General features: G+C 42.7%; 1 protein-coding gene across 1 annotated transcript in view; it reads right to left on the bottom strand.

The window, feature by feature from the left end:
- Positions 1-385: 385 nt before the first annotated feature.
- LOC117878363 (serine/threonine-protein kinase 32B-like) overlaps positions 386-19,672 on the bottom strand; it is a 54,561-nt gene continuing 35,274 nt past the window's right edge. Inside the window, exons 2-3 of the mRNA XM_034772536.1 lie at positions 14,559-14,614; positions 386-541 (exon numbers count right to left, since the gene is read on the bottom strand). Coding sequence (XP_034628427.1) covers positions 386-541; positions 14,559-14,614 — 212 coding nt within the window. The remainder of the gene's footprint in view (positions 542-14,558; positions 14,615-19,672) is intronic.

Below are 19,672 nucleotides of genomic sequence, written 5' to 3'. Positions count from 1 at the left end.
ACATGCTTTGAGCTAGGAGCTATTTTATCCTTGTAAGTGTTCACAATATGGTTTCAATATACCATAATCTTGTAATCAAACTCCTAGCAAAACTAGTATCAAAGAAAATAATAAACCATGGGAGACCAAGTTTTTTTAAACACAGTTACTGTAGCAATTTAGAAAGAACACACACCAGAAAGTAAAAAAGGCAAATTATGATGTTTAACCATTCCAACATGAAAGGGCACCTTTAAAATATTTATAGCGGCAAAACTACAGAAAAAATTAAATAGCTTCAAAAAAAAAGTCTCTAAGAATCCTTTCAAGATTTCAACTCCCAGCAATTTGAATTGGTTCAGCAATAAGGAGACAATAGAAGCCTGATAAAATGTTAAAGGCTTGCTTACCACAGATTGACTAGGAAGGGATGCTCAAGGCCCTGCATGATCTGTAGCTCCCGAAAGACATTCCGGACTTCATCTCTCTCAATACACTTTTGTTTATTCATGTATTTCATGGCATACATTTTCTTGGTGTCTCTCTTCTGCACAATGCACACCTAATAGACAGCAAAGTTAAAAACAGAAGTTTCACAGCTGCTACCCTTTTGGAATCACAGAAAAATATAACATTGTGACTTTAAAAAATATCCTTCTTCAATAATGATGATGATTACTCTAAGACTCTGAGGAGGAATAAATGCTGGTAACCAGTAGGATCCTGAGTGAGACCTCAACTTAGCTTTTATATAGCACTTTTCATTACTACATTTCAAAGTACTTTACAAAGGAGATATCATTATGTCCATTTTACAAATGGGGGAACTGAGGCACATAGAGGTGATGTGACTTGCCCAAGGTCATCCAGCAGGCTAATGGCAGAGCCAGGAACAGAACCCAGCCTGTTCTTGAGTTCCAGTCCAGTGCTCTGTCCACTGCCACACTGCCTCCTTTAGTTTAAAGCAGCAGTCCCCAAACTATTGAAGGCCACGCCCTTCCCTTATCCCTGTCCATGCCCTGCCCCTCCCCCTGAGTCACGAGTGGGATGTGGCTGGGGGAGTGGGGCACAATGTGGTCATGGCTAAGAGGGCCAAAGCTGGGGCCACAGGGATGGGGATGGGGCTGGGAACAGGGCCAGGGTCTCAGCAGTGGCCAGGGGCCAAAGCAAGAGCGGAGTCACAACTGGGCCACAGCGGGGGCCAACCGCCAGGCCCACAATCAGGTGCAGCTTCATCACTCCTGGCCTCACCCTGCCCCCAGCCTCAGCCCCAGGTGGGAGTGGAGCCCCACCAAGGCTGTGGACAAGGCCAGGTGTGGAGCTGGGAATGTGGCTGCAGGTGGGGCTGGAGCAGAGCTCAGGGCGGGGAGGGGCTGGATGGAGCACCCTCCACACCCTCAGGCCCTCCACACTCCCCACAAAGGTCCTGCCATGCTGCTCTAGGAGGGCACGCCCCATACTTTGGGAACCTCTGGTTTAACAAAAAGATCGTCCAGTGTCCTCATTCACACAAGCACATGCACATACCTGGACTATAATATAATCATAATTTCCTTGGATAATGAGCCACAAAATATCATCTAAATATCAGAGCTATTCTCTAACTATTGTTAAGGGAAAGATGATCTTGCTCATACTGGACTATCAAAGATTTTAAGGCTGAAAGAGATCGTTGCAATCATCTAATCTCAGGCCATAAATCACTTTGCTTTTGGTTTCTTGTACAGCCTTATTGACTCAAAGAGTAAAACAAACTAACGCAAAGTGATAATCTAGTCAGTGTAAGCAGAGACTAGCTTAACTCTGATCTGTGTAAAACTGGACTGACAGCCATATTTTTAAATAGCAGGCATTTCTAAGAACCACTCTGAAACTCCATCTGTGGTAACATTGGAATGTGGGGTTAAAATGTATCTGGGCCTGAAAGCAGTGAGTGATCTCACATTCACAACAAATGCTAAATACTGCAGCAAAACAATGTGGGCTAAGGATAGACTGAGAAGCTTTCCCATTCAATGCTCTTGTTCCTGCAGGCTTTTTTAAAGTCACCCCCTTGAAGGTGTTCTAACATACCTTTTGCTAGAATTTACCATGTTATTCCTATTTAGTATTTGTATAACAGTAGCATGCATGGGCTCCAATCAGAATCCAAGTCCCATTCTACTAAGCACTGTACAAATGCATAAAACATTCTATGAGAACTTCACCCATGCTTTAGCCAATTGTCTGGGTACACTGCAAGAAGGACAGGAGACACTTGTTATGGATTTTAATCAGGCTGCAACTTTATTATATAGATGTCTGGGACTATAAAATCAATTCTTCGGGGCTTCCACCAGCCCTACTTTGTTTCCATCCAAATCCCCCAGCCGACCTATGACTTGGACCTTACCATCCACCACCCTCGTAAGAGGGTTAAGGAGAGCTATGAGAACGGGGGGTTGCCTCCCTGCCGTACCAATCAGAGGAGTCCCCAACCCCCTTCCCCATTCTGTTCCTTTATCCAGTACCTCCTTTTAAGTCCTTTACCAGGCCATTTATCTGGTCACTGGCTGCCTTCCCTATGGAGTACCTGCACTGGACATCTGCCCCACACTTACAAAATAAGTTGTGACATATGGGCTACCACCTTTTCTTCTCACCAGAAAAGGTCCTCCCTCACACCTGCTGTGGGGAAGTGAAAAAAACCTCACTCCACTGAAGCCAATTCAGGTGGTGCAGGAAAAATTCCTTCCCAGTCCCCCTTTAAAACGAGCAACTAGCATAATGCCCACAGCAGGTCCTAACCCAGCCTGACATTCACGTCCTCTAGGGGAGGGAGGGAGGGTGCTGGTTACCTTTCTGCATGGAACAAAGAGACTTGCCCCACCCAGGTTTCGCACCTTTATTCCGGGGTGGGGGTGGGGGTGGGGAGGTTGAGTCATTGCTGGAAAGCTGACCACCGAGCACTTTTTTACAACAGTTTCTGACCTCCTTCCTCCACTATCACCACCACAAAGCAGAGGTGTCCTTCCTGGGTAAGCCCCAGACAAACTCTGCCCCACCTTAGTTGTGGTGCAGTCATTTATACCACATAAAATGGATGGAGGCAGGGGGACATACTCTTGGGGGGCCCCTGCAGGGCCCAGGGCAAATTGCGCAACTTGCTCCCTCCTCTGGGTGACCCTGGCAGGAACCATTGAAGACAGCCATAAGGCTGCCTTCTGAGTACCCCTAGCCTGTCCTAGCATAGGGAGTATCTTCTGGGGGTGGAAGGGCATGTCAGAGGTGGGGCCAGAGGAGAGACAGTGCTGCAAAGATTATAAGCAGTGCTGCATCCCATATAGCAGCCCGAGGAGGCTGCCATAATTTACGCTCCCCATGGCTAACTTACACCAGGGCGCTCCAGAGCAGCCAAGGTTTTGGAAGGGGCAAAGATGACTGAAAGTCACTTTAGGACTCCCTCCCTGGACTGGAGTTTCAGTGCACCAAACAGTTTCACCCACTGCAAGATTTTGCGGGGAAGGACAATCTAAAGGACATTTCGACAATTTTACTCACATTGAATAGCATTTTACACTTCAGTGACTTAAAGGGGAATATCATGAGTAAGGGGATCAGAATCTGGCCCTCAGAAATCATGACATACAAAGAGTAAGGGCAGGAAGAGGAATAGAATCAAATATACACAATTTATATATATTGGCAATTTTTTAAAGATGAAGTGAGTTCCAGCTAACTCCATCTGCTCTTCAAGACATCATAAATTGATGTGATGCCTACAAGAAATCAAATAGAGGTGGGTCTTAAGGAAAGGTTCAAAGAAGGAAAAGGTAGTGGCACTAAATCTATAAAGCTCTTTTGCAGAGTGCTCTGGATATTTACTTTAAGTATATGTTTATTTTTAAAATGGCTGTAGAATACAGTAGTTATACAACACAAACTTGATTGAGGAATATCAACTGAGGCAGTGGGATGAATAGTCCCTTGTTTATTCAAGATTGGGGGTTGAATGAGGACTAACGCTCAGAAAGAGACTGAGGCAATATTGGTAAACTGGGAAAGCATCCAAATATCTAAACAAAACATTGTTTCAAACGGAACTTTTTCATTTCAAAAATAAAACACGCTGCTTCACCATTTTCAAAACAATTTTCCAAAATGTTTTTGAAATGGAAAATTTATTGAAACCGACCCTTTCCTGTGAACAGTTTGTTTTGATGCATTGGCATTTTCTGGTGAAAAACATTTTGTCTAAAAACTCCCAAACATCTCTACTTAAGACTACCTCTCACCCTGTGTGATACTATCACAGCTGTGACCAGTGAAGGTATGGGAGTTACATACCATTAGTTTCAGAAAAAGGGAGCTGCTGGCAAGGTATCTTGCCTTTGGAATCTGTTTCTCTCCCATGATCATCACTGCCCAGAGTTTTCATAGTTCCAGTCACTCTGCAAAACCTATCACTTCTCTTAGGCAACTGCAGAGGAGGGGTTTTAAGATCTATTTGTTTTGCATTGGAGCTATTATACATATGCGCAGGTACAATATTTGGGCTACAGGATTTTAAAGTGTTTTATAAAATATTGTTTTTAAAATGGTGAAGTGCCTAGGGTTGGAAGATAGGTGCTGGAAAGTCAAACAAAATACTGGTACAGGAAAAAAATTGTGTGGCATTTTAAAGTGTGTTTAAATTAGTATGCATGCTTCAAATCCATCATTACTCAGGAAGAATGGAGAGGAGTCAGAGCAGTTGAACCCTCTAATTTCATTATAATGGTTTGTCACATAAAAGCTAGATTCTGGCCCAGACAGTCCACCCATGCAGGAGCACCTGGGACCTAGTTCCAGATCTGAAGGGATAATGCGAGCTGTATGACCACTGACACCTTCACGCCAAAGCAGGTGGGTGGAGAGTCAGGAAGGAGGACTGGGGAATGGGTTAAAACCCTGGCAGCACCCCAATGCTACAGCCAGCAGAGCTGTTATTGACATCAGCAAATTACTTTCCATCCCCTGAGAGGAAATGAGCAACAGGATCTGAGCCTTTCCAGGGCAGCTTTGGGACAGTGCAGCAATGGGTTGCCAGTTTCTATGGGCTGTGTCCTTGAGACCTAACCTAGTCCTGTGATGGAGTGTACGATCTCCACACCGGCGGACTAAGGATTAAAGAAGAGTACAGTGGCCCAGAAGGCCCTGCCCATCTGTATCTGCTGGGCATGCTCACATTGGAGGCTGGGCTCAAAAAGGGAGCAGCTCAGCTCAGTCTAGGTGGACACAACAGGGGAGCAGTTGAGGGTGAAGCTCCACATAGCTGAGACAGCTGCCATAAGCCCGTCACCCCACGGAATCTGGACTGCAGCTGATAGAGTAAGACTCTCTGAATGCAGTCAGAGAGAACTCCAGGGGGAATCCAGAAGCTGACTAGTGGCACTGATGTAGGAATCAAAGCTGGATAGGAAGCACCCCAGGGAATAGGTGTAAGGGTGCCTGCCTCTAAGCCACATATCTGAGTTATTATTTACAGGGTCCTGGGCTGGAACCTGGTAGAGCCAGGGCCAGCTCCAGGGTTTTGGCCGCCCCAAGCAGCCAAAAAAAAAAAAAGCCGTGATCGCGATCTGCGGCGGTAATTTGGCGGGAGGTCCTTCGCTCCGAGGTGGAGTGAGGGACCATCCGCCGAATTGCCGCCGAATACCTGGACGTGCCGCCCCTCTCCGGAGCGGCCGCCCCAAGCACCTGCTTGACAAGCTGGTGCCTGGAGCCGGCCCTGGGTAGAGCAAGAAGGGTCTGGGTTCCCCTACCACTGCCCACTGATGCTTGTCACTGGACAGCATGGCCCAGATCACTGCCACTAGGTGGTGCTGCCAGGCTCAGACATCAACCCCCTGACAATCCCTAAGGCATTATATGCTATTAACATATAAAGTTAAAGTCAGATTTTCAGATGTGAATAAATACAGCTTCTGATTGCCTTTCTTGATGATAGAAGGGGTCTAGTTATCAAGGAAAACAAGGATGATAAAGTTTTGGCTAAACCCATCAGTGATGTATAATGGTGAGCGCAATAAAAGTTTTAAGTGTTTTTTTTTCCTGATATAGTCAGTGGAAGTCTAATTATTAGTGAAAGAACTCAGGATAACTACAGGCTGAGTGCCAAGATGTCAATACAGCACCACCACAAGCTGTTACTTTTTTTTCCCTATTGTTGTTGTTATTCTCCCCAGTTCCCTATATGTGTATGGGAGCATTAAAAGATGGGGGAGGGAAGGTGAGAGGGAAAATGTTCAAACTTGTCCAAGCTCTGTAGGAGTGTAAAAAGCAGGCATTTCAGTGGATTTTCTTGATTCTCAGTCTGAAATTAAGTGAATGCTTATAGAATGCTAGATGCTCCAAACCACATTCCCGATGCACTATGTAAATCAACCAGTAATCGATTTTTTTACTCACCACCGAAAGCCCAGAAGTCATTCACTTACATGAACATTGGCTTACTTTTATTCCTTCCAATCCTTGGCCAGGATTGCAAGGTTTCCTCAGAAACCACCTGTTCTGTTACATTAAGAGCCTGCTTACTATAGGCCCCATTGAGATTTCTGTGAGACTGCTCAAAAAGTGAGGTGCTACAGTTTAAAGGTGGCAGAAATCAGTCTTAAGATACCAATAGGATCATGCAGTCAGCATGTCAAATCTGCTCTGACGTTTGAAATTAAGATAACTTTTATAAATATTGTGTTTAAATTGATTTTAAAAGTGCTTTAAACAAGCACCTGCTCCTGAAAGGGGCTAAACTCTCTCCACTCCCACTGAAGATGAGGGGGTTGAGCAATATGGAGGTGCTCATGATGGGCTCAGACCCTCTGTTATTATAGGATACACATGTAACTTGTAAAGATGTGACTTTAAAAAAACATAAAAGCAACTGTTATAATAACTTGTTCCTACACCTTTTTCAACATATAATTTTCTTTGAGATTAATGAGAATTTTCATTAAAATACTTAAAGTTTCTGGAAATCATGGAATGTTTGTATTGCTTAAATACTTTCAAATTATTGGAGACATAGGCCCCAACTCCGCGAGTGCTCCGGGGCTGGAGCACCCACGGGGAAAAAATTAGTGGGTGCTCTGCACCTACTGGCAGCCAAACTCTCCCCCACCGCCGCCACCGCACCTCCTCCTCCGCCTCCTCCCCCCCAAGCGCACCGCATCCCTGCTCCTCCGCCTACCTCCCAGCTTCCCGCCACCATCAAACAGCTGTTTGGCAGCTCTGGGAGGTCAGGGGAGGAGTGGGAATGTGGTGCACTCAGGGGAGGAGGCAGGGAAGAGGCGGGGCTGGGGCAGGGACTTGGGGAAGGAGTCGGAATAGGGGCAGGGAGGGAGTGGAGTTGGGGCAGGGACTTTGGGGAAGGGGTTGGAATAGGGGTGGGGCCTCATGGAAGGGGTGGAGTCAGGGCATGCTGGGGACAGAGAGGGGTGGAGCACCTACTGGCAGTAGCAGAAATTGGCACCTATGCTTGGAGACATTTTGAAACATGGACCACAACAAGTGCAAAAATAAAAATGGGAACACAAATTTGTAAAGAGAAACAGGCTAACTGATGTGTAAATGGGGAGGCCAGTGAACAGTTCCCTCATTTGCACATAAGTGTGGGATTCTGCACCTATTGTGCTCCCATTACAAATGTTATCCATTTAGAATTTCCTTGTGAATATCAAATCAATAATTAGAGCTCTGCACAGTTGATACCCCCAGCTTCAGTGTCAGTGTCAGCTGCTGAAATTGTCTATCAGTTTGGTTTTAGGGTATGTGATGCTGATTTTTAAAATGTCCCTTATGAAAATGTTCTTGCCACAGAGAGTTGTTTTTACATGCCTGAGCTGCTGTCGCTGGGAGATTGAATAGTCCCTTTCACCTGATAAAATCTAAAGACTGATATGTTTCCTCTAATTTTGTTCTCTTAAAGCTAGCAGCTGACAAAGAATCTGACAAGGGCAATATTCACACAGAGTTGCCTTCCCCATGGAGCCAGCTGGAGAGTGAAACTGATGTGATTATGACTTCAGAGCTAGATTGCGCCTTTGAGGCACAAACCAAAGTAAAGTCCAGTGCTGAGCTGCATTCTGCCTCTGAGTTCTCCAACATGCAAAGGGAGGACACACATCATTACACAAATTTGAGATCCAGTTTACACCCCCTGCTCAACAGGTCCCCAGGACCACAATTCTACCTAGCCCTCACACTGTTGTGTAATGGAGGTGGGGTCTGGAAAAGGATTTATTGTATAAAAAGATGGCAGAATTTGTCTCTTAACCAGTTTCAATCTGCTACCTGTACCCTGCAGAGAAATTCACTGTGCTGTGCAGTATCCCCACCTAGTCAAATGGCCCTGAACAAACACGTCCTCTACCAATGATGGGGATTGCTGAGAATCACTTTCCCTGCTGGAGAACATATACCTGTTACATCTCCCATCTATCCAGGAGAGTCACAATTCCAGGTGTTCTGTGCTGGGCTCTGGAGCAGCTGCCTAGGGGAGAAAACTGGGAGCAGAGGTGAGGCAGTTGCTCCTGTCTATGTCTGGGACAAACTTGCTAAGACAATAGATAATAGAGGTGTATAGGGACACAGAATCTATCTTCCACTCCTGATCTGTCCCCTCATGCTCCGAGCCACTAATATTCATGGTCTCAGCTAGGTGGCCGTGGCCATAGACTGGAGAAACTTAGAAAGGGGTTGGGGAATGGGTGTTATAGACCTGGCTTCACACCACTAAGGAATTTCCCTGACCCAGTGAACCCTCGGCTGCCCTTTTAAGGCATGACCAATACAAAACAGCTGGAACAGAGGCAAAACATCTAGCCCAGTATCTTCTCATGTCACTTCAAGCTCAAGAATATTTGTGGCCATATTGCCAAGAAACATTATTACAATGCACTGGTGCAGTGTGTTGCTGTTGCATAAACTGTAGATTATTAGAAAATACTTTGCCAATTATTCAGTAAAATAGACTATGATTGTGGGACTTATTCTGGTCTCACATCCGTTTTACACCAGTGTCGCTCCCTTGACTTCAGTAGAACTATTTCTGATTTATACCAGTGCCCAATAAGCATCAGATCTGAGCCTTGAGTCTCAACACCAGAGATCTATAGGAGAAGGAAGTGTTTGTACATTAAAATCATAATTTAATTTGAGGAGGTAAGATTGTCAGGGTTTGTTCTGGGGGCAGACAAGCAGGGCAATGACCCTGAATGCCAATTTCCAGGGAGTGCCACACTGCTTGGCTTTTTTATTTTGCTGTTTTTTCCACTCTGATTGGCTGGCTGTGGGGTGGTGTTCTGGGGTATTTTGGAGGGGTTTTGTTCTTTTTGTTTTGGATGCTGGTGGAATGGTGTTTCCACAAACGTTTTCTGCCCTAGCTAGTAAAATAGGGGCCGCTCCTGCAGACTGTTCAATGTACTTGACAATTTGAACAGAGAATTTGAAGAAGTCTGGTACAATAATATCCCTGGAAAGTAGACCCTGCACCTGAATACAAATTATCCTGCCTGTGCGAGCCTGCAATTACATGGTTACATCTGCAGTAAAGCTAAATGAAAATTATAGTATTTCATTCCTAGTCAATATTTGATTTATTGAATATCCAAATATATAATTTTTACTGTAATTTGATTAGACCCACATTTTACAGAACTCTATTAAGGAAGAAAAGAAAATCTAGTTAGCTCAGATGCAAGCACACACTTGCAATATTTGATAGGGTGTAAAACAACTGTTACCTGGACTTATTTTAGGAATTTGCAGTTTGAATGATTTTTTCAATTGTGTTCCCCGCTGGACTTGGTCAGCTTTGGGTATTAGAGGAAATATTAATGGTACAGTGCCCTGAACTTCGAAAGTTCCCTTCACCCAGAGATCTCAAGATACTGTGAAATATCAATGCCCTGTGGTACAGAGGAGAAAACTGGGAAAGTAGCTACTCAAACCATAGAGGAAGTTAGGGACGAAGTCAGTGGGACTGCTCACTTGTCCAAAGGTACATATATGCTTGTGTATCTTACTGAATCACTACCTAAATAAGGCTCAGAACTTAGGTCACTCAGTATTTAAGGACATCCTTTGCTGAATTGCAGCCTTAGCTGTCAGAGAAGCATCCTCCTGAGCAGGGTAAATAAACCTTTTTATTTCAGGAAAACTAATTTTACTCCTTTTTTTCTCCCCCTCCACATCCATGGCCCCTTTCCTATCCTGCTCACAGCCATTGTGGTATACTTTTTCACTTTCTCTAGTAAAAGAACTACTACTGTAGTTACGTATCAGAGGGGTAGCCGTGTTAGTCTGAATCTGTAAAAAGCAACAGAGGGTCCTGTGGCACCTTTGAGACTAACAGAAGTATTGGGAGCATAAGCTTTCGTGGGTAAGAACCTCACTTCTTCAGATGCAAGAAGTGAGGTTCTTGCATCTGAAGAAGTGAGGTTCTTACCCACGAAAGCTTATGCTCCCAATACTTCTGTTAGTCTCAAAGGTGCCACAGGACCCTCTGTTGCTTTTTACTGTAGTTACAAGACTGCATCTGCCCTGTCAATCTCAGTAGAGATAGTGCTCCTCTGAGAGAATGGTGCATGTTGGTATACGGTCATTTGAAAGTCCAGTGGCCACTTCTAAGGTCTTTATATCTCAAGAGCTCATCCTCCTATCTCCTGAGTGGCATGTGAGTTCTCATACAACAAATACTATTGCAGTAAAATATTGAAGATAAAGTGCCACTTGGGTGTCAACAAAAGTCAGGAAAAATGCTTTCTTGTTTTTAAGGCTGTCTCTAGGGAGACAGGGTAGCTGCTGAGGGAGTTAGCTCCAGAGGGGAAGAGAAGGACAGCTGATGGAGAGAATCACCTTGAGCATTGTGCACAAAAGCATGCTGAGCTGTGCAAAGTCCTTGCCTGGCTGTCATATCAGCTGCCACCTGCAGTCGAACCCTGCAGAGGTCTAAGGTTTCTGTAGCAACCACTGTAACTTTAAGATATATCTACATAGATGCTGCATCCCAGTAGCAGTAAAATATAAAGTTAGGGTGTCATAAAAAGTCCTATAGCCGTCACAAGACAAAAGAGGCCAAGGTGGCCATAAGAGGGGGAACAACAATCACCACTCCTTAAAATGGAAATTTAACAACATGATGAAGGAAGCCAGACTGAATGACAACATCTACTTCCTGAGCAGATGCAAGAAACACATCATCATCTCCAGAGGACTCTCCATCTCTAACCCTCGACCACTACATACAACTCCAAGTGTGTGGGAAAGCTCTCCAGAAGGACCTCGGAAAAACTGAGAAATCATCTTACATACTCCAGAAGGGAACTCCTCAAACAAGAAATTATCACATGCTCCCAAACACTTGAAGGAAAAAAAAAAATCAGGAAACCTACCTGGAGATCATTCAGGAAACTCAGAACAACCCTAAAAAAGGCTGATGTCCGCCATCCAACACAAAAACAAAAAGTGGAACCACCTCTGGGAGATACCATGACACCAGGACCCCCATGAGGACAATACACAACACCTCAACATCATCAACCTATCAAGACTGCCCCTAACTGGAACTGAAGTATCTGTACTCTCCAGGAGACTGGATTTCTGCCCCACCACAGAATCTGATACCATACTAACATGTGGAGAACTAGAAGAATCCTTCTGCTGACACCAGCTCAAGGAATTCTGTCACAACAAAGATACCACTACCCACAACTATCATATCCACACCAACAGTCATAAGAAAAAAAAGAATAATCTGACTGGACACCCTCCAGTAGACAAAAACATCCATTGCTTCAGGGGAAAAAAATCAGTGATATTCTCAGCAAATATTGTATCTACCACAATCTCTCCACTACTGACATAAGATAGCTATATAGCCAATTAAATCCAACTATCAGATAGCAATCAAACCAGCAGACAAAGGGGCACCATCATAGTCTTTAATAGTGATGACTACAACAGATGCAAAACCTGTAAACATATCTCCACTGCTACAATGATCAACACCTCCACACATAACACACCTTTCAAGATCCATGGATCATATACATGCCTATCACAACATGTGGCTTACCTCATCCAGTACATGAAATGCCGCAACAACAACTATGTGGGTGAAACCAGACAGTCACTATGCTCTTGAGCTCACAAAGAAAAGACAAAAACACCATATCATCCATGAGCAAACACTTTTCATAAATTGATCACTCCATATATGACCTCTTAGTCCTCTTCCTCCAAGGAAACCTGCGTAATACTGTCAAAAGATGAGTCTGGGAACTTAAATTCATAACTCCACTAGACCCTAAAAACCATGGACTTAAACAGAGACACTGGGTTTATGGCTCATTAGAACGATTTGTAACACACCCTACCGCCTGCTAGCATGTGTGAACCCCTTATGCTTAACAATCTGTCTCAACTTGTATCTAGCTCAGACGCTCTGGTTACCTTCCCCAGTCCTGAGAAAGAGCTCAAAAAGCTTGTCCCTTCCACCAGCAAAGGTTGGTTCAGTAAAAGATATTACCTCACCTATCTTGACCCAAAGGCAAGTCAAGAAAAATGCCGTGCTCTACAAGCACAAAATAAAATACAGGACATAAATCAGGGAGAGGGTATTACAACAGGTTCAGGCACAATTTACCAAAATAAGGAAATGAGGAGGCAACAACATTGTGCTTTGGTACTTTCTGTCAGGAGAAGGTTCCAGAAGGAGATTGACAGGTAAAGTTGGGATCAAAGTCATTCCTGAATGGATGGTAGGGGCTGAAGTGATTTGCTGAAAAAAAAATTTTTTGGAAACTGTGCTTTTGACATGTCCTCCTTGTGGATACCATAGGACAGGCCATTTTAACATGTGTTTTCTTCTTTTACTGTTTGTGAAAGAGACAGAAGATGGAGTGGAATTCTTTTGTGTTGCTTTGGGATAAATGAGTACATTATTGAGAAGACTATTTTGTTGCACTGACAACTGTACATTAAACAAATTATGTTAAAAGATGAGCAGCATGTTTCTGATTCTTCCTATTGTTCAGTGGATGCTCTAGGGGACTGTGAATCTAAATCCAAATGATAAAAAGGTTCAGAGAACTCTGCAGTCAACTGCACCCCAAACAAATACTCAGCACCAGGAAAGGCTCTCATATCGGGAATTACAAAAACAAAGTGCTTCATGAACCATTGTCTTCTAGGTAGCATTGCCATCTGCCCCACATAGCACTGACAAGAGTGGATCCACCAGCTAACTCCTGAAGAGCTCAGAGGGCTGTAGCATTCAGTTTTCCCTTCCCTTACAAAACAGCTACATCTGGCATAAAGAGCCAGGGCCTTTTGGGGAAGGCAGTGTTGTCAGGATGAGGGGGCAACTCTGAGGGAAAGAGAGTAATGCAAGGACCCCTCAAGAGTTAGGATCATTTGGATATACCTATGAATACTTATCCTGGATCTAACCTGTACCCCTGACAATGGAGTCAATAAGGATCTCTGTAGTTTCAGTTTGATGTGACATTCTAGTAGTACTGTGTGATAGTAAACAGTTACTGTGTTCCACCCCAGAGGTGGCTGAACCTCAGTGATATGGGAGAGGATACTTGAATACAGTTTTGCATGACACTCATTCCTGCAGTCTTACTCAGGCAAAACGTCTCATGAAATTCATTGGACTAAATGAAGATTTACAGCCAAAAGTTTGAAAGTCCGCTTGCAAAGTGATTTGGGCTTCTGCTGGATGAAGCACACTGTTACCTATGTAAGACCCGCGATCCTGAAAAATTTCATATATGGACTTAATCATAAGTGTGGGAGTAGCTCCAAAGTACACAGTGAGCATATGCTTAATCTAAATATCGCCTGAATCAAGGTCTAACTCATTATCATTATTTGATCTGGTGTCCAAGTTATATGCAAGCTTCAAATTTACCATTTCAAGCAATGGTCTCTCTCTAACATTTTCTTAACATGACTCCATCTGACTGCACAGCCTTGTATTTATCCATATGAAAATTTAAGATCTTGGTTATTACATGATTCTTTATTATATACTCATTTGTAAACAAGTCATTGGTTTTCCCCATTCTAGCACATGCTCATTGAATTGAAGAACCATTTTCCATCATAATTACATTTCAGCTTGTAGAACTTCACATGTATTTAAATCAATGTAAAAAGTATCTTTGTAACGGAAATATTTTAGTCATATTAAAATAGATAAATCAGGATCAGAACAAGATCATTCTTTTCTAGACAGCCTAACTGAGATGTCTGCTATACTTCTTTCATTTGGTTTTTTTGAAGTTGATTTCTTAGTCCTGCTAAACTCTATGGAAGATATTTACTTATAATCATATTTACACAATTAACTGAAGCAAATGTACTGTAGTCAGAGTAACTTAATTTAATGTACAACCAAAGTTGCACTTAATTTGATTGTGATCAAAATGCTTCAAAAATGCAACTCTCTCAGATAGCCTAACCAGAGTGAATGAGCACATCATATTAGTATGAAGAAATCTGCTGCTAGATTTTATCACCAAAAACAACAACAACTAAACATTGATTCTTACCTTTCCAAAACTCCCTTTCCCAATAGCTCGCAGTATTTGAAAGTGATCAAAATTAACTGTAAAAGCAAATAGAAAAGAGAGGAATAATAGTTTGTAAAATGCAGACTCAGGATCAGAAAGAGTTATTTAAAAATTAAAAATAATGCAATGTTGCCTTCTCTTGTGACTTGATCACAACTCTCATGATATTTAATGTTTTTCTTAAAATCCCAGGTCCTGGAAATGAAAATATGTTTGATGGGAGTGGGAGAAGCATTGTATGCAGTGTTGTTGTAGCCAGTTTGATCCCAGGATACTAGAGAGACAAAGTGAGTGAGGTGATATCTTTTATTGGAACAGCTTCTGTTAGGGTAAGAGAGAGAAGCTTTTGAGCTTACACAGAGATGACCTTCCCTCTTTAAAAATAGTTGTTGCAGAGAAAAGCCTGAAAGTATGAACTGAATGTAACCTAAATACTCAGAAACCAGTGGGTTAATTTTATTTTACTTAATTTTTTTAAAAAAATCTCACAATATTTTTTTGGGGGGCGGGGAGGTGCTAATTCGTGGTTTTTGAACATCTAGGATTGGCAATACTGGGCCAATGGAAGGGAGAGGGGGGAAATATATCCTAGTGAGAAGTGGATGACCACAACTGTTGCTTTCCCCATCCCCCACCCAGAGAGATAGGTGTCAATTCTGGCCCATGAGTGAATTTTGGGTTGCCTGATTCCACTCCTCTCCTGAGTCAGTCTTATTCACTTTTGAGGTCACTGGCTGTAGACCAATAACTGTCTACAGTTCCCCAGCACAGCAGAGATGGTTTGGAATTTTCATCATTTCATCCGCACTGCAAAATGCATTTTGCGGGGCTCCAGAATCAATGCCAACCTCATAGAGGCATTTCACATCAAAGATCAAAGATCTTCAGACAAGAGAAGCTACAGAAAGTGCAAAAAGTCTGGTTAAAAAAAATATGTGTTATTGTGATTATGTATGGGATCCTCCCCTCTGCCACAAACCTAGACACTCCGGGTATGTCTACACTGCAATTAGACACCTGGGGCTGGCCCATGCCAGCTGGCTCAGGCTACAGGGCTGTTTAATTGCACCATAGAAATTTAGGCTCAGGCTACAGAGGACCCTCCCACCTTGTAGGGTCCTAGAATCTGGGCAGCATTCCAAGCCTGAATGTCTACACCACAATTAAACAGCCCTGAGCCCAAGACAGCTGACAAGGGCTAGCCACAGGTGTCTAACTACAGTGTAGACACATTCTCAGTGAAAGCAAGTTACTTCTCTTCAGGTCTGATTTATTATTGAAAAGGTCATTCTCAAAATACTAATAACTAGTAAACTAAAAATTCCATACTAAAGTGTATCTGCACTTACACTTTCTTCACTCCTTCCCTCAGGTCCCAGCTCAGGCTACTCCCAACCTCTCTTGTAACCACATGGGATAATGAGCCAGCTGCACCAGTGAGTCAGCAAATCAGTTAATTGAACAGTTTTCAGCAGTATCATGATCTCCTAATAGGCAAACTGCCATCCTGTTACAGATATGCAACAGCAATGGTAGTAGTAACCACTCTCAGGGCCTCATCAATTTGTTCAGGCAGAAAATCCATTGAAGTGAAAGGGAGTTTGGATGGTGTGAAAGGATCCGCATCAGTCCTTCCCTATGTGGTTTGTTATCCCAGTGCAAAATGTAATTTAAGAAGAAACACACAATTTTCTTAGATGTAATACAAAGCCTACTTCAGAAGATTTTTATCTTAGCATAGAATGGATTTACTTCAGAGTCACACTAATATAAATTAAAGTAGTATCTGCCCTAGAGACGTTTGCATAACGGTGTGAGAGAGCAGATTTTGGATTTCCAGAACCTTTCTTAGTGGTAGTGTTCCATGAGCTAGATTGAAGGTCACACTACATTCTAAGCCCAGGTTAGGTGGTCGGGCTGGTAGGAAAGGCAAAAATCCATCATTATACTGGTAGTCTGAGCAAATTTGATATTGAGACACAACTATGGGAATGTGTGATTCAGTTTTTACAATCACTTGGCAGAACAGAATCACACTTTAAAGTGAAACCCAAAGGCTACAAAACCACATGAACTGAAAATGGCAAAATTTATTGAAACTTATTTAAAAAAAACCCCAAGAACTGGCAACTTGTGTGTTGTTCTAGCTTTGGCTGTCCATTTCTAATGTGCCTACCACTGTGTTAACTGGGCATCTGCAAAATTATGTATAGCACCTTTGCAAAGTTGCTCTGAAAATGTACCACTTCCGGCCAAAAAAACTACTCACAAATAAACAAAACTTCCTAGTCATACTTTATACATACCTGTTAAAAATATCTACCAGCCCAGGTCGAATGGGAGAGTAGAGCCTCTTAAGGTTGATGCCAGTTATATGACATGGTTGCAATTATACAATGGGGCTGCCTGTGATAGCAGGAGACTGGTCTTGATGACCCAGGAGCTCCCTTGCAGTTCTAAGTCCCTATGTATAGCAAGTCAATGGGAAGGGCTGACGTCTCAGTGTCACCCTGTAACAATGCTTGTAGTGTGTTTTGTTAACTCAATTAATGATATTTATAATATATTTAAATATTAGATAATTTTTGCTAACTTGCAGCATCTTCAAGGAAGCATTGTTGGTCCATTTGTTAGTGCTGCTATAACAAATATCTGCTTGATAATCATCAGGAATTGAACCCAAGAAGCAGGATACTAGAGTGTGAGCTAAACAAAGCAGTGGGTTAAAGGGGTGCAGTAGCAGAGTCATATCATCTACATGGATCAGGTACAGTGAGTATGCATAACACACACTGAAGAGTGGGCCTACACTACTGTTGGTGGAAAGCTTATCAAACAGATGAGTCTAATAATATTTTGCTCCAAATGAGGGCTTGCTGCTGAAAAAACTGTGCTCCCCTCCCTTGGCCCTGGGCATTCCAGGATTATTATTGATCAAAGCTGGTGTCCCGGTGATCTGTTCTTTCAATGATCCAGAACTAGTGAAGCCCCAATCCACCGAGGTTTCTGCTGTTTTATGCCCTCTTCCAGCTAGTCACGCTGCACAGCTGCACCCACTGAAGTCAGCCCAAAGGAGTGACTTGCAGGATCGGTGACCAGGATCTCAAAGCTGATCAGAGATGTACATCCCTTGTAGCATGTAAAGGTTAAAAGAGAGGGGCTCCCCTCCGCTCTTGATTAAATGGTAGAGAGTGATTTTTACCCCACTATTTGGCAGCTTTTCTCCTTTGCAAACAAGCTTAACTCTGTAACTCACATACTACACCCCTTTTGATATTTCTTATACATTGTATTGATTTGGTTTTAAACCAGACACCTCTGTTTAAAGAAAATGTCATTTAATTGAGCATGGCCTCCTGCCTGCACTCCTTAGGTAGGTAAAAGTCCTGTTTATGTGAATAGGAGTTTGGTCTCAGAAAGGATACGATTGGGCTCTTTAGCTAGGCCATAGACTGATTTTGGCTAGACCAGCGTAAGACTTGTTAGGCTGGATTTCCTCTCAATATAATTCAGGAGAAAATAAGTGAGAGAAGAATCAGGTTCATTGGCTTCAACTGACATACTGCAGACATGCAACAGGCAGAGCTTGGATCAGAGTCTGGGCCACTAAGGCTGGTTCCCAATTACAGCTGGATAGCATTTGATGTAGATTCGTCTCCAGCAATTTGAAATTAATTCCACACAAGTTACAACAGGGATATATTATATTGTTATACTGCACCGGATTGATTTTGAAATGATACATTTCAATAAGGGGGAGGGACAGCTCAGTGATTTGAGCATTGGCCTGCTAAACCCAGGGTTGTGAGTTCCAATCCTTGAGGGGGCCTTTTAGGGATCAGGGGGCAAAAATTGGTCCTGCTAGTGAAGGCAGGGGACTGGACTTGATGACCTTTCAAGGTCCCTTCCAGTTCCATGAGATAGGTATCTCTCCATATATTATATTTTATTTTTGTAAGAACCTAGATTAAACATTCATTTTTAGCTAGGGGAAGGAAGTTTATTAATGTTCTCTTCGACCCTATTTCTCTAAATGTTGTTCTTAATGGTTATCATTACTCTTAATGACTAGGATAATGTATTTATTATAGGGGATTTAAATGTAAATTGGACTTCTTCAAGAAGAAAATGATTAAATAAGGCATTTGTCCCTTTTGGTTTAACTCAGATTATTAATAAACCACATACGAGTGATTAAAAATACAGCCACAATAATTGATTTAATGTTCACAACTTTCACTCTCAGCATGAAGCTTAAGTGGAAGGTTCCACTTTTCAACCTAACATTAAGAGAAAACAATGTTGTCTTTGCGTGGGTTGCTATAAAACAAGTCCCTTACTTTAAATTTTAAAGTGAGTGTCTACTTCTAGGTACTGAAGTTAAGACGGGTAAGGTGGATCTGCCAGACAATGAAAAGGGACACAACCCAATTGGTAGTTGTCAGGCAGGTGAAAAGGAATCCTGGCTTCCTATAGCCATGCCAACCTGAACTGTGATCTTCATAGATAACAAAAACACAGGTTGAATCCTGGTCCTATTGAAGTCAGTGGCAAAGCTCCCTCACACCTTAGATTACAAACAGAGTTGTGGGGTCTGGGTCAATGCTTAGATAGACGCTCCAGCATCTCTTCTGCAAGAAGCAGTGCTGCTGATTCAGTAGGTGGCATTCTTTCCTCTAAGTCAGTGCTGACCCAGTGCTCTCAGCATGATGCTAGAGAAGGGTAAAGGGACATTTTTTCAGATGAGAGGTCAGTCAAAAGAGCAATATTCAATTTTAGGACTATGATATTTTAAACAGTAGACCTATCAGAGGTCAAGATGAACAGAAAAACATTAAATATAGCAGAGAAAGGTGTGGGGGGTAATATCTTTTTATTGGACCAACTTCTGTTGGTAAGAGAGACAAGCTTTGCAGCTTACACGGAGCTGTTCTTCAGGTCTGGGAAACTTACTCAGAGTGTCACAGCTAAATACAAGATGGAACAGATTGTTTAGCATAAGTAGTTAACACATGAAGAGCGCTATATATACTCTAAAGGTTGTCTCTCTCACTAATAGAACTTGGTCCAATAAAAGTTATTAGCCCATACAC

The sequence above is a fragment of the Trachemys scripta genome, chromosome 5, assembly GCF_013100865.1.
Source record: "Trachemys scripta elegans isolate TJP31775 chromosome 5, CAS_Tse_1.0, whole genome shotgun sequence".
NCBI lineage: Eukaryota > Metazoa > Chordata > Testudines > Emydidae > Trachemys > Trachemys scripta.
The sequence above is the reverse complement of the archived record's forward strand: the minus strand, read 5'-3'. Positions and strand labels throughout refer to the sequence as shown.